General features: G+C 45.5%; 1 protein-coding gene across 1 annotated transcript in view; it reads left to right on the forward strand.

Moving 5' to 3' along the window:
- Positions 1 to 958: 958 nt before the first annotated feature.
- LOC128593279 (sialin) overlaps positions 959 to 15728 on the forward strand; it is a 71759-nt gene continuing 56989 nt past the window's right edge. Inside the window, exons 1-3 of the mRNA XM_053601163.1 lie at positions 959 to 1171; positions 11605 to 11801; positions 14005 to 14238. Coding sequence (XP_053457138.1) covers positions 1078 to 1171; positions 11605 to 11801; positions 14005 to 14238 — 525 coding nt within the window. The 5' untranslated portion in view covers positions 959 to 1077. The remainder of the gene's footprint in view (positions 1172 to 11604; positions 11802 to 14004; positions 14239 to 15728) is intronic.

Genomic DNA, 15728 nt, shown 5'->3' on the forward strand with positions numbered 1-15728 from the left:
TTTTCTACAACCTTCAGATCAGAGATTTAAAATCTGCCTGCGAACAGCCTTCGTTTGTTGTTTTAACTTGAAATCTTTCCTAGTATTTACTAATCTGGAAGTTGGGGAGGCCTTCAGAAATCCTCACCCTCCCCTCCGTTCCCGGGTGAACCTCCCCAAAGTTCCCTCCTGGTTTACTGAATGATTGGCTGCTGAGTCTGCCCTGCCCACCCCGACTCTCCCAGAGCGCCACCGCGCGGCATTTGCTCTCTGCACGGCGACAGCCTGCATTGCCCGCGACAGCTGCAGGACGGCCCGCGGCCCCACCAGCGGCCCCAGATCTGCCCCCACGCCGGTGGCCTCGCTGCCCAGTTTTCCCAGTTTCACGGTCTCGGAGTCAGCAAATGCCAGCACACTTCGTCGCTGTTAAACCCGCAAAGATTTAACACACTCGTAGACATCAGGGGATTCTGCAGTTGGAACCACATGAAAATGCCTACACTGGTTTATTTTTGCCTGTAAAATCGACAAGTCCAAATGTCTCAACATAATACATTCCCGTGCACTGTCCTTCCACCTCGAAGGCTCCTGTAGGGACCGATGCCCTCACCGGGCAATCAGCACAGAGACCACCCGGCATCAAACGCGTACCGCCACCGCCCTCCCTGGTCCCACCGCAGCGGTCCCCTTAGTCACGCGCGGTTCCAGTCCCCGCCCCTCGCCCGGGCTCCCGCTGGTCCTCGCTCCTGGAGGCGCGGCCGCTGCGCTTCACTGGAGTACACTCGCTTTAGTGGGATAACAGCCGCTGGAACCCGCCCGCAAAGGGCGGCGAGGCAAGGTCGCTGGCGCTGCCTTGTTGCCACCAGCCCGCGCTAGCGGAACCCCGCCCAACCCTGCCCCGGCTGCCCAAACCTAAGATGGCGGCGCGGCGTAGGCGGGGCGGCGGTGACACGACGTGTCCTGTGGGCGGTGCCAACCCAGGGGCGGTCCCCCCGCCCCCGCCAGCCTTGAGCCCACCGGCACGGTCCCGGGGCTTGTACTGTGGGGCCCCAGGGCTCTTTTGCCAGGTAGGTAGCACATCTGCACCCCGTAGATGTCATGAAGGCCCCAGGTCCCGGCCTGGCAGTGAACGATGACGAGGAGCACACGGACAGCACGCCTCTCCTGCAGGGCGCCCCGCGGATCGAAGCCGGTAAGCGGCCCGGGCGTCTAGGAGCTTCCGGCGGGCGCCGGTCCCGGGGCGAGCGCGGCCGGGCTACCCGCACCCCGGGCTGGCGGGGCCGGAGCTGCGAGGGGACTCGAGAAGGGGGCGCCCATTCAGGGCCGCAGCAGCCTCTGCCGGCCTCAGAGCCCAGAGCCCCACCAGGGCGCCGGAGTCGGGGGACCGGGACCCGGAGGTCGGGCGGGGGCCGCGGCAGGTGCAGCGCGGCGGGACCTGCACGGGAGCGGCCGGGTGGCGCTGGAGCAGGACTCGAGTTGGTTTTCCGTAGAGCTGAGCTGGGGACCCAGCGAAAGAGGGAACTGGGACAGCAGTAGGCAGCGGGGCGGAGCGGGGACCCCAGTGTGAGAGCGAATTGGGGGAGGATCCGGCAAATCGGTTCGCAGAGGGCGGGCGGGGCCGCTGGGTCTCCTTCACGGTCACGGCCAGGTTTCCGCGACTGCACGTCCGTCAGCACATGATCTGGGCGCTCCTCGGGTGGGAGCCGAGACAAAAACACTGAGGTTAGCACTTGTGAGTATGCGGAGGGCAATTTCTTGCTTGACAAGCGAATATCTTGATCTTGTGCTGCAGGAGACTAAAATATTGCAGACATTTCGTTTTTTCCCCGTCTAGACGTCCACTATGAGTTAGGAAACACTTCGATTATCCTCAAGATAGGATATCTATAGAGCTCTAAGGTAATTGCCAGAGGTCCTGCAACAAATCGAGAAGGAGGTGATTCATAAAGCATCTTCCCTGCATTGGGGAAATTAAAATGTTTTGTTATTTCAGTTTGTACTGTAACTTCCTTAAAAGTAGTGCAAATTAGAGAGCTAATTAGTCTGTGTGCATTCTGTAGTTTCAGAGATGTATGCATGAGAGCTGAATTGCAAGTTCAACTTTTGCTGACCAAGAACAATATAGTTTTCTGTGTTATCTTTGTCATTTTTTTTTTGTTGTTTTTTTTTTTGTAGAGACAGAGTCTCACTTTATCACCCTCGGTAGAGTGCCGTGGCATCACACAGCTCACAGCAACCTCTAACTCTTGGGCTTAGGCGATTCTCTTGCCTCAGCCTCCCCAGCAGCTGGGACTACAGGCGCCCGCCACAACGCCCGGCTATTTTTTTGTTGCAGTTTGGCCGGGGCTGGGCTTGAACCCACCACCCTCGGCATATGGGGCCGGCGCCTTACTCACTGAGCCACAGGCGTTTTTAATGTTACCAGCTGGTGGCAGCACAGGACGTTATAGCTCCATACTGCAACTGGGAGCATTTTAATTAATGCTCAATGTAAATACTGTACTATAGTGACATTTTACCTGGGAGTCATACTTAGTTCCATAAACTGATCTTTTCTTGTTTCATATACTGTTAAAATCTTATATTTCTTTGTGAAATAACATAACAAATGCTATAATAAAGATATTTCCTGCAACTGACTAATCAAACTTTAACTCACTCAAGGCTGGGCGGCTCACTCCTGTAATCCTAGCCCCCTGCAAGGACAAGGTGGGAGGACTGCTTGAGGTCAGGGATTGGAGACCAGCCTGAGCAAGAGTGAGACCCTATCTCTACTAAAAGTAGAAAGAATTAGCTGGACATGGTGGGCTGGGCCTGTAGTTCCAGCTATTCAGCAGGTCTAGGAGTTTAAGGTTGTCGTGAGCTGTGATCATACCACTGCACTCTAACCAGGGCAAGAGTGGAACTCTGTATGAATAAAAAAATTAACTCAAATGTTAAAAATTAATTGTCAGGAAAAATGCAGATTAAAACAACAGTCAGCCATTTTTGCACTCCCTACAATGGCTAAGACCAAAAAGACTGTGAATACCAAATGTTGGCGGAGATTTGGGAGAATTCCAGTAACAATGCAGAATGGTACATCTTTGGAAAACTAGTGGGCAGTTTTTTTTAAAGTTAAACATACATTACCATATGACCACACACTTAACATTTCTATCACCCCCAAAATGCTTCTCATAGCATTTTGTTCATATTGCTCAAAAGCTGGAAATGACCTAGGTAGCATCCATTGGTGAATGGATAAATTGTGATCTATCTGAACAATGGAGGACTCCTCAGTAATAAAAAGGAACAAACTATTGACACTCATAACAACATGAGTAAATCTCAGAAACATGCTGAGCTAAAGAAGCCACCAGCTTAATGTATACGATTCCACTAACATGAAGGTCTAGAACAAGCAAAACTAACACTGTATATAGTAATAGAAAGCATCAGTGGGTGCAGGGTGCAGTGGCTCATGCCTGTAATTCCAGCATTCTGGGAGGCCAAGGTGCGTGGATTGCTTGAGCCCACAAGTTCAAGACCAGCTTGAGCAAGACGTCTCTAAAAAATAGATGGGCGTCGTGGTGAGCACCTGTAGTCCCACCTACTTGGGAGTCTGAGGCAAGAGCATAGCTTGAGCCCAAGAGTTTGAGGTTGCTGTGAGCTACAACACCCTGGCACTCTACCAGGGGCAACAAAGTGAGACTATGTCTCGAAAAAGGAAAAGAAAAGAAAGCATCAGTGATTGCCTGGAAGGGTGGGCAGAGGGAATGGACTAGAGACAGGAACCAGCCTACTTTTGAGGGTGATAGAGATGTCCCACATCTTCATCTTGATTGGGATGGACAGTTGTCATGTAAATTACACTTCAATAAATTAATTGAAAAAGAAAAAATTAGCTCCTAGCGTCACTTGTACAAGCCATCCCTGCTTAATTTATAAGTTAAGTGTGTGGCTCTTTGACATCAGCCCTGTTCTTCCTGGCTTGAAGGGGCTGCCTTCGCTATGGCCATTTCCCTTCTTAGTTTCCCTGTTTACAAACCCACTGCAGAGCAAGTGAAGTGGAAATAGTAGCAACACATTTTTTTTGCCACTTAAATTATGATAAAGGTTTTATAGAGGAGGAAGCTGATGTTATAGGGTATTACCTTAGTCAGTAATATTCTAAATTAAGTCATGTGTCTGAGGCGTCCTGAGCAGGACAAGAGAGGAGAAATGAAGTGAAAAAGACAAAGACAGGTGTCCAAGTTTATAGAAGTCACCAGGGGTTACCTCAATTACCTCTCAGCAATGCCCCAGGCCCAGCTAACTAGTAATAGTTATCAATTACATATGATCTAATAGGGGAAACAAGAGGATCCTCAGACATATTTTTTTAAAGACAAACTTATGTTGTATGTATTTAGTTTGCATGTTTAAGAAGGTATGGATATGTGCTAAAATAAAATAAAAACAAGTTTCCAACCAGATTTTTTTTTTAAGTTTTGGCTTTAGCCGCCCTTAAAACTTCCCTTTCCATACACTTAGATGGACCTTACTTATCTTTATGTTTGTTTTTGGAACAACCTAGTATGAGATTACCTTATCTATGCCTAAGGATATAGTTCGTTTTGTTTTTCAGAAGAGAAGGGCTGATAAAATGTCAAAATCATAAACTTTACAACAGTAAAAAGACCTCAAAGAATACCATCTAGAGGAGTATCACGTGCAGACACCAGAGAGGTGAACAACCTACACTACACAAGATTACACGTAATGGCCTTAGGGACTGGCCTGAGTTCTCCAGGATCTGAGTTCTATCCTCCTTCCTCCACACACAACACTGCCACGCTTACATTACAGTCAAGAAATGTCTACTTGCAAAATGCTTTATTATTTTCGCTTGATCCTTCAAAAGTGTTAGCTTCCCACCCCACCACAAATAAAAGGACATGGTTTTAAATTATACAGTGTTTCTTTCTTTATTAAGAGAGCTAAAGTTAAAATGTTTGCTATTTAAGAATGACTATTTCTCAGTTTGCTATGCTTTGATAAGATTCTCAGCAAGCCGGCTTTGGTTTTCCTCCCCAGCATTTGCTTCCACTGAGCCCCAGGAAAGTGGGAGATGCCCCCCAGCACTGGGGGAGGGAGCGGGGCTTATGCTGATAAAGGCCTGTAGGTTTTTCTGCCTAATTATGTAGAAGAAAGGGAGAAAATTAGGTGAAGAGCAAAGCTTCCCCTCCCACATATAAACGTTTGGCATTCCACCACCACTGAAAGTTTACTTTTGTATAAATGAGATCTCTCTTGTATTAGACTAATTGGATTTTCAAAATCCAGCTGTACCAAAGATGTGCTCATTCGGGTTAGGACAAATCAGCATGTTTTTCTGTGTGGGAAGAGAGAGCATAGTTGTGGAGACAAGTGCCTCATTCCCAGTCACAGCTCCACCAACTAGGTTCAGTTTTACCATGTTACCTAACCTCTCTGTGCTTTCTTTATGTCTAAATGAGGGAAAATAATTTACTCAATTATAGGGTTCTTGTGAGGATTCGATGAGCTAATGGAAAGTACTTGGAGGGACAGCAGTAGTTGCTGTTAACATTTTCTTTAGCAGCAGCAGCATCAAAGGCCATTTTGAGCTGGCTTTGAGCTGGCATTCCTCAGCTATGCATGGAAAATCAGGGCCCTAGTCTTCATTGTCACACTCTTTTAGAACTTGTGCTTTTCTAGTTTATAATACCTGTCCTTTGTTTTTGTTGATTCATTTTACTTTTCTGTTAAAGGAGGGGCAGGATTTACATTTAAGTTTCAGTTACTAAGGTTCAGTTTCACAAAGATTCTTTGTGTGTAAATACAGGCAAATGTAAGACATGGGTTGCGGGGACAGTGTGACCATGTTACAAAATGAAGGAAAGGGGCTGGGGTCAAGTCGTGATAATCAGTTTTCATATTGAAGGAACCAGGTCGATTTTAAAGCACTTTGTTGTTTTCACATAAGTGGGTTTAATTTGGGAACTAGGAATAAATAAAGACTTAGGAGGAATTACCCATAGGTGAGGGTAGAGTAGTTAAATATTACTCTTTTCCACAGCAAAACTTATTGTATCCATTTTAGATAAGAAAAATTTTTTAATACAATACCCTGGAGTGCTCACTCAGTCCAGCACCCACCCTCTTCTAGAGAAAGTTGTTGCTCATTCTCAGCCCCTCAGTCCCCAGGTCTGCTCTGCCTGTGACCCTCCCAAACCCTTCCATAATGACCAAATGCCAAGACGTCCTCCGATTCTCCCCAGCCTCCCCTCACCGCCTGCCCCTTCTCCCTTCATCAGGAGCCTGCCTTCGGGGGAGCCTCCCCCACTTCCTTCTCATGGTGGGTGATGATTTTCATGGCTCACACTAACTGACGGGGCTGGTGACTCCTTGTTCCACACTGATGCTCGTCTTGAAGCCTTCCAGCTAGACCACCTGTCCCCTGCAGTGTCACTGTCACCTGCCCCCACCTGCTGCTTCCTTCCTCACAGACTTTGCCAACTGACACTCCTCCATCGTCTTATCCTTGGTGACTTCCCGTCTGACACCAGGTCCCCTCAGTTCTCTCACCCCTACATGTCTAATGACCTCCTTTGGTCACCTTTGTAAGTATCTTGTCATCTGCTGTGACTGTTTAACCACAGCGGCTGTGAAACTCCCCTGCTCTGCCCTCTCTGACCTCATCTGTCCCTTCAATAGAGAGGAGTTTGTAATGAACCCCGTGGAACCGACTCATGGCTGGGCTTCCTCCATGTGTCCTTACATCCGTATCTGTTATATATTTTGAAACAAATCCCATATATCATGTTATTTCATATGTAATGTTTTGGTTATGTGACTCTAAAAGATAAAAAGTTTTTAAACGTAACTACAATACTATTATCACAACAAATGAAATTAATCCTTATACAATACCAATTCAGTGTTCATATTTCCCCAGTTGTGTCATAATATTATAGTTTGTTCAAATCAGGATCTCAGTAATGTTCGTTACTTCCAGTGATTGAAATGCGTTTAAGTCTCTTTTAACCTGCCGGTTTCCCCACCCTCTCCCCTTTGTCATCCTTCCCATTGTATCCCTGTGTTGTCATTTAACATATTCTTCTGTCCTGCTACATTTACTGGAATTTGGAAATTGCTAGATCTAGAGTTTCGGTACCTCCTAAGTAGAATTGTATCAGGAGATACTTCTCTTTTCAGGCCATAAAAATCCTTGTACACCAGCTCTCCAGGGCTGCTCTAGGCCCTGGAGGTGCAGGGCAGTCGACAAAACAGAACAAAAGCTCCTGCCCTCCCAGGCGGTTCAATGTGAGTGTCTATTTAACTACGCCTTTAGCCCGCTCCGTTTTACATTCTTCTTGGGTCAGAATCAGATGCCAACCCTATCTTCTGACCAGTCCTCTCAATTCCCTTCCCGCTACTCTCTCATCACCTCTATCTCCCCTCCCCGAGCGCAGGTGCACAGCGTGCGGGTTACACTCCAGGGCAGATTGCTGCTGCCCTGGCCCCTGCAGCCACCTGCTCACTTGGCATTCCTGTGAGTGTCTCTGGGGACCTCAGGCGCCCTGGAACAGCTGCTCACAGCTTCTTACTTTTCCCAAATCCCAGTTTCTCACAATTGAGAAATAACCTCTGGCGGCGCCTGTGGCTCAGTTGGTAGGGCGCCGGCCCCATATACCAAGAGTGACGGGTTCAAGCCCGGCCCCGGCCAAACTGCAACCAAAAAATAGCCGTGCATTGTGGCGGGCGCCTGTAGTCCCAGCTGCTCGGGAGGCTGAGGCAAGAGAATCGCTTAAGCCCAGGAGCTGGAGGTTGCTGTGAGCTGTGTGAGGCCACGGCACTCTACCGAGGGCCATAAAGTGAGACTCTTGTCTCTCCAAAAAAAAAAAAAAAAAAATCGAGAAATAACCTCAATTCTTAAGAAATAATCCCAGTCCTAATATCTGGAAAATATAGTAAAGCACTAGGTGCTCAGCACTGTTGTAAGTATGTGACAGGTCTTCAGTTAATCTGAGTAAGAACCTAATGCAGGCCAAGCGCTGGACTGGGGCCCAGCACACAGGACGCTTTCAATAAATATGAGCCACAATTTTAGGTTAATAAACTCAACACCCACCATCCCATCCGGTAGTATGAGCTCTCACGGTGACCACCCTACACAGTCCAGCCACCCCGGATCATGTGGAGTCTCCCGCTCTCCCATCCTGTCTTGCTCATTTGGGGGCCCTGTCCACACTGCGGCCTTCGCCCTCCCTCCTCTGTCCTGTCTGGTGACTTCCTGCTCACTGATGAAGATTCCAATTCAGTGTTCATATTTCCCCAATTGAATTGAATTTCCCCAATTCTTCTCCTGGAAGCCATCCCTGAGTGCGCTCTGTCCGCAAGCAGATCCGTGTGCCTCCTGTGTCTTTGTTGGACACACACCCCCCCACATACACCTTATCCCACACGGCTAACCTTCTCCAGAGTGACAAGGAGAGAGACTGGGCTTTACTGAGCACCCGCTGTAACGTCCTGCAGTAGTGCCTTTAATCTCACACACACAGCCAGTGAGATTTAGAGTGGGTCCCACTCTAAATTAGTCTGGGATCTCTCAGTGACACCTTCATTCTGAAGTTTAAAGCCTATTTTAGGAGCCAGTGTTTGTTTTGACGGGCACTGTGCTCAATGTCCAAGTGTAATTTGGCTTTAAACTTGACTTTAGGTAGATGCTGGATGGGTGTCCTCTTCCATGATCACGAAAGCTTCCTTTTTTTGTTGTTTCCATTTCAAAGGTTATCCAAATTCTCAGGCATGTTTTGCTCCACATCTATATTTACTTGAAATAAAATTTTTCTTTTTTTTAACGTATTTTTTAAAATTTTTTTCACTACACACGTTATGAAGCTATTAACTTGTGTATTCCTATTTTATTTATTTATTTATTTATTTATTTAAAGACAAGAGTCTCACTTTGTCATCCTCAGTAGAGTGCTGTGGTGTCACAGCTCACAGCAACCTCAAACTCTTGGTCTTAAGCAATTCTCTTGCCTCAGCCTCCCAAGTAGCTGGGACTACAGGCTCCTGCCACAACACCCGGCTATTTTTAGAGGCAGGGTCTTGCTCTGGCTCAGGCTTGCTAGAGCCTGTGAGCTCAGGCAGTTCACCCACCTTGGCCTCCCACAGGGCTGGGATTACAGGAGTGATACACTGTGCCCATCCCTCATGTTTTCCTTTAGTACTACAAAGTTTCTTGCTCTACATTGAGATTCTGATCAATTGTAAGTCTATTCTTGTGCATGGTGTGAGATAGGGATCTAGATTATAAAAGAAGAAAAGAGCCCTTGGGAACAACAGGAAAAACTGGCATAAAAACTCTACATTAGGTGGCGCCTGGAGCTCAGTGCCAGCTGTATACACGAAAGCTGGCGGGTTGAAACCCAGCCCAGGCCAGCTAAACAACAATGACAGCTGCAACAACAAAAACTAGCCAGGCGTTGTGGCGGGCGCCTCCCTACTTGGGAGGCTGAGGCAAGAGAATCGCTTAAGCCCAAGAGTTTGAGGTTGCTGTGAGCTGTGACACCACGGCACTCTACCCAGGGTGACAGCTTGAGACTCTGTCTCAAAAAAAAACACAAAAAACTCTGCATTAGATAACACTATTAAATAAATGGTAAAATATAGTACTAGATACATTTTCTGAGTGTAATTTTGGTGTTGTCATACAAGATAAGGTCTTTACTAGTAGGAAATGCAAGGTGCAGTATTTAGGCTGGATGTGTCACAGTGTTTTCAATAAACTCTCAAATAATTTAGTTAAATTATATAAATAGGTAGAGATTAAGTAAATGTGCCAAAATATTAGCAACTGGCAGAGGGTATGTGGGTATTTATTCTACTATACTTGCAACCTTTCTCGTGGTTTGAAAATTTGCAAAGTAAGTGTGTGTTGGGGCAGAAGAATGCGTAGGTAGAAGAGCACGCCAGGGCTCTTTTTCTCACAGAACTGATTTATAGCCAGCAGCTGTTTTTATAAAGCTAGTAAGGGTTTATTTTTAATAATTTTTAAAACTTCATAGTTATGTACTTTGTGACATCTGTGTTGGCTTTTTATATTCTGAGTATTGGCTCTGCCCCATAAAGTTAAACTGCCTGATCCATAACTTCCAGGTCACATTTCTAAATAATAACACTGTAACATGAAGTCATTTACTCACTTTTCTTTTTTTTTGTGTGTGTGTAGAGACAGAGTCTCACTTTATGGCCCTCGGTAGAGTGCCGTGGCCTCACACAGCTCACAGCAACCTCCAACTCCTGGGCTTACGCGATTCTCCTGCCTCAGCCTCCGGAGTAGCTGGGACTACAGGCGCCCGCCACAACGCCCGGCTATTTTTTGGTTGCAGTTTGGCCGGGGCTGGGTTTGAACCCGCCACCCTCGGTATATGGGGCCGGCGCCTTACCGACTGAGCCACAGGCGCCACCTACTCACTTTTCTTTCACTTACCAAGCTTCTGCCCCTCACATAAGGTCAGTCAGAGACCAAATTTAGCATCACTTGGAGAAAACTAATGACATACAGTAAAAAGAAGGTAACTGCAAATAGGGATAAAATAGAATAATCATATACAAATTATAGCAGCATAAAGCAGAGTTGTTAGAGTAACAGAATTACTAACTACTGCAGCTCTCTCTGTCGCTCACTCCCACATCAGACAAGTACCCAAGGCCTGTTAATTCTGCCTTTAAACATTCCGCGTTTACCAACTTTGAAATGTGCAGACTCTGGATTAGCTGATTTCTCCTTGTCACTAAGCAGCCCATCACCTTCAGTCAGCTTCCTGAATCCCCGTCTTCCTCCAATCCTGCAACTCAATAAAAAAAGAAAAAAACAAGTCCAACTCCTCCTCTCACGTGATCCATCGTCCACTGGTTCCGGTTCCTCCACCCTACTCTGCATTTGAATCATCCTGGGGCCTTCGCCTCTTTCCCTTTTTCCTGTGGGCCCTGAGCATGACAGCAACTGTCACAGACGCTGCCCCTGTCACCGTCTGCAGGTTTGCTTCTAGATCCCTGAATACATTGAGCTGAGGAAAGCCTTAAACGTGAATCATGGCCTCTGATTCAGAGCCAGCCTCTGAGGATAGGCTAAAAGGTAAGAAATTTCTCAAGAGAGGCTGCACGCCCTGGTCTTGGCAGTCATCTTGTTGTTTGGCTGTATTTATGAACTCGTGGTAGGTAGTACGTTGGTCATGTCATTGGAAGTCCTAGAGTTCTTACTGACCATCTTTTAAACAGTTGTTCAGGAACAGTAACACCACTAAGCCCTCTCCCCTGTGTTTCCCTTCCATACCCTTATGACTGGGAATAGGGGTTCAAGTTCACCTTGGAACAAGATTTTTCTGAGCAAAATTGATAAAACTTTTACCTGCATATTTTAATGAACTGTCTTATAGCTCATGATGTCACGTGTTAAATTTTTATCAAAACTACAGATACAGGGAACACATTCTCTTTGACAAATGTTTTTAGATTTGCTCAGGATTATTGATTTGTGTGTAAACTTCGGACAGTACCTTTTGTCCTTATTCAGACGGTATCATCTAACTCGTTCTTTTAACTACAGCTCTGCCCCGATCTTTATTGCAGCTCCAGTATGCTGCTCGGCTCGTTACAACTTAGCAGTTTTGGCATTTTTGGGATTCTTCGTCGTCTATGCGTTACGTGTGAACCTGAGTGTCGCCTTAGTGGACATGGTAGATTCGAATTCAACCTTAGCAGATAACAGAACCTCCAAGGAGTGTCCAGAGCATTGTACTCCTGTGAAAGTTCTTCATAATCAGACGGTAGGTGCTATTTGTTAAGCAATCTTAAGGAATCCTAAAATACTTCCACAGAAAATATTAACAGGTCTTTCTTCATCCTCCAGAAACCACAACCTCTTTCTTTTTTTCTTTTTTCTTTTTTTTTTTTTTGTGGAGACAGAGTCTCACTTTATGGCCCTCGGTAGAGTGCCGTGGCCTCACACAGCTCACAGCAACCTCCAACTCCTGGGCCTAAGCGATTCTCTTGCCTCAGCCTCCCGAGCAGCTGGGACGACAGGCGCCCGCCACAACGCCCGGCTATTTTTTGGTTGCAGTTGGGCCGGGGCCGGGTTTGAACCCGCCACCCTTGGTATATGGGGCCGGCGCCCACACAACCTCTTTCTTTCCGTCTACTCCCACATCACTCTTTTTGTATGCGTTTTCCCAGGAACTGGTTTGACAGTAACTTGTAACCACAGCTCCTACTGCCGTGCTGCGATATGCCTTGATCTGTCTGAAAAGTAATTCTTCAGCTCCTTCTATAAATTTACCATTGTGGATGAGAATTAGGAAGAACCTATTTTATATATCAGAGAATGAGATTGTTTCAAATGTTTCTAAATAGTTTTTATAGTATATACCATTTATAATATACTATATATGGTATATATTATTTAATATCTGTTTCACCTGTATGCTTATTGCTGCAGGAGAGTTTACATAATCTCAGCTGCTGGATGAAAAATAAGAATAGGCTAATTTCTTTCTTTCCTTTTTTTTGTTTTTTAGAGACAGAGTCTCACTTTATCACCCTCAGTAGAGTGCTGTGACATCACAGCTCACAGCAACCTCCAACTCCTGGGCATAGGCGATTTTCTTGCCTCAGCCTCCCGAGCAGCTGGGACCACAGGCGCCTGCCACAATGCCCAGCTATTTTGTGTTGCAGTTTGGCCAGGGCCAGGTTCAAACCCGCCACCCTTGGTATATGGGGCCGGTGCCCTACCCACTGAGCCACGGGTGCCTCCCAGAACAGGCTAATTTCTTAGCACATTCTTTTCTACATTTATACCTGCCTAACCTGAACTACTTACATCATTTTGCCTGCCTCATGTTACAGTGGAATTGTGATAAATGCCCGTTCATCATCTTTTAGAATTAAGTTTTAGAAAACTTCAAATATATAATTTTGATTATCACATGAGGAAATAGCACATGGAGCAGAGGCTGGCTTTTTTTAGTATATTTTCATCCATTGTCCATGCTCATGAAGGCACTAGAGCGTACCTGGGTGAGTCTTCTCTGCCGTTTACAAGCAGGAGCATTCATGCAGGGAAGAGGGTTGCTCCCCAAGCAAAACAATGATTTATCAAAAATCTGCATATTTATCTTTAACAATGTTACTGATTCACATCCCCCCTGCACACACATCCTCCCTTTCTGCACTCCAACCTATGACCTTCAGGGGAGGTACTGCTGGACCACACAAACAGTTCTAGAATTTTGAGCTACAAGCTGGTACCCTAAACAAGGGTAGCCGGGTTTGGGAGTTGCTTTCTATCTTTGTCCTGTGTTGACCTAGCTGCTTACCTTCATCTGCCTGTGTCGGCAGTAGAGAGAAATCCTGGAATGGATCTTGCCAGGTTGGCTTAGGTATAGAGCCACGTCCACTGAAGACGTCAGACCTTCAGATCGTCACTCGGTCATCTTTAGTACCTTACCATGTGCTGCTACTAATTAAAGGCCAGGTCCTCCTTCCATGAACTTATGGCTTTGTACCTGCTAAGGGGTAACAGGAAGAGAACAGTGTCTATCAGGCCTTATGTTATGTGCATTTTTCCATTTAATTTTCTCAGATGACACATCCAACAAGTCATAGAACAAGACTGAAACCCAGGCCTGGCTCCAGATTCTAGCTCACCCACTGCCATATCCTGTTTGATAACTTTCTGAATGAACCTGTGACTCATTTTATGAACCATCTTGGTTGCGGTTATTCCAAAGTGTCTACAGCTCATCCTATGGTCTCTAGTTGCACAAATTACAAGGCTTCTTGAAGTTTACTTTCAATTCTTTTCCTTTTACTTCTAGAAATCACATATGTCTGTGTCTTGATGACTCACCCACCTACCAGAAAGTTTGCATGTTCTTCAGTCCAAAATAGTGGTTCAAAATTCCTTTCACATGTACTTACATGCTATTTAGTCACGGTCTTAAAAATGTTTTTTTTTTCTCCTACTTTTTGTAGGGCAGAAAGTACCAATGGGATGCAGAAACTCAAGGATGGATTCTCGGTTCTTTCTTTTATGGCTATATCATCACGCAAATTCCTGGAGGATATATTGCCAGCAAAATAGGAGGGAAATTGCTGCTAGGACTTGGGATCCTGGGCACTGCTGTCCTCACCCTGTTCACCCCCGTTGCTGCCGATTTAGGGGCTGGAGCTCTTATTGCACTCAGAGCACTGGAAGGACTGGGAGAGGTAATTTATTTTCCCTCTTTTGTTTTACTTCTCACCTGCGTCACTTTCCCATCTTAAAGATGCCATTCTTTGGTGTGGCTATAAAGCAAAAATTAACATTGGATGATAACAGGGATTTATTTTTTAATCAGAGAAAGGGCTAACTAGAAAATAACCTGACCAGATTTGTTTGTGATCAATGAGGTCTTCACCACTGGAAAGCGTTACTCAAAAACTAAATAAAATATTTTTTCCAGGGGAGACTTCGTAGCTCATACTTTAGGAAAGAAGAAATTAAACCACTATTAAATGTTTAAGCTAGGTCATCCCTACCTCTTGAGCTTTCGATAGTTTATCTCTGCTCTATCATTGAGTCTCAGATCTAAAATACATTTTACATAATAGATCGTTGAATTGCTCTCTTCCTTTTCAGTTTGTCCTTATTCATGGAAACTCCTCTTTATCATTGGCTCTTTTCTTTCTTTTGATCTTCTAACTTAAAGACATATAAACAGACCAAGGTGGATAGATTGCTTGAGCTTAGGAGTTAGAGACCAGCATAAGCAAGAACCTGAATTTAGTTTTAGAGAAACTAAATTCCTACCTTTTCTTTCTGCTTCTTTTGTATTTCAACACACGTGCCTCCATCTTTAAATAGTGATCGCTTTTCCCTAGCTTTGGACTTTTACCTGCAAAACCGAGGCATAGGTTTATCTGTTCTCTTGCATTTCTTTAACTCCAGCGGTGGTGGCCTCCGGGCTTTTGAGTGCCATCGTATGGGTATCATGCTATGTTGGAAAGAACACCTGATGATTGGAGTCAGAATATCAGAGTTTGGATAATAGCTCTCTTTTGTCTAACAGTGAAACCTTAGGTACGTTCTAACTTCTAGACCTCAGTTTTATCGTTTTTTAAATTAGGACTAAAATACCTGCCCTGTCCTCAGGCACAAGACAGAGCCATCGGGGCATCGCCTGTGGCTCAAAGAGTAGGGCGCCGGCCCTATATACCAGAGATGGTGGGTTCAAACCTGGCCCCGGGCAAAAACTGCAAAAAAAAAAAAAGATAGAGCCATCTGTGATAAGGATTGCTAGAATACTTTGGAAATTGCCAGGAACTATTTAAATGTAAAGTTTTATCATTCGCCCGAATGTCCTTGTTTTGTTTTTATCCATAGAGATTCATTAAATAAACTGCCTGATTATACAAAATAAAAACTACTGCTCTATTTCAAGGTCCTCTTCTCCTTCTCTAAGTAACATACTTAACTGTATTTAGTAGCATATTTCCTCTGGCCCAGGGACCCATCTCCTTCCTGAGTGCATTTTTACATTTTAACTTCCTGTCCTTTATGTCACGAATGTGACCTTGTAGCACACTGCTGGTGCGACTGCTGTCATCTCAGGCGACCATCACATTTCTCAGCAGAGTTTAAGCTGGGTTTCTACTTAGCTTCTCTTGTCTTTTTCTTTCCTCCGATGTACGTCGCATATGCCTGGCTTCATCCGTCA

Source organism: Nycticebus coucang, chromosome 9, assembly GCF_027406575.1.
Source record: "Nycticebus coucang isolate mNycCou1 chromosome 9, mNycCou1.pri, whole genome shotgun sequence".
Taxonomy (NCBI): Eukaryota; Metazoa; Chordata; class Mammalia; order Primates; family Lorisidae; genus Nycticebus; species Nycticebus coucang.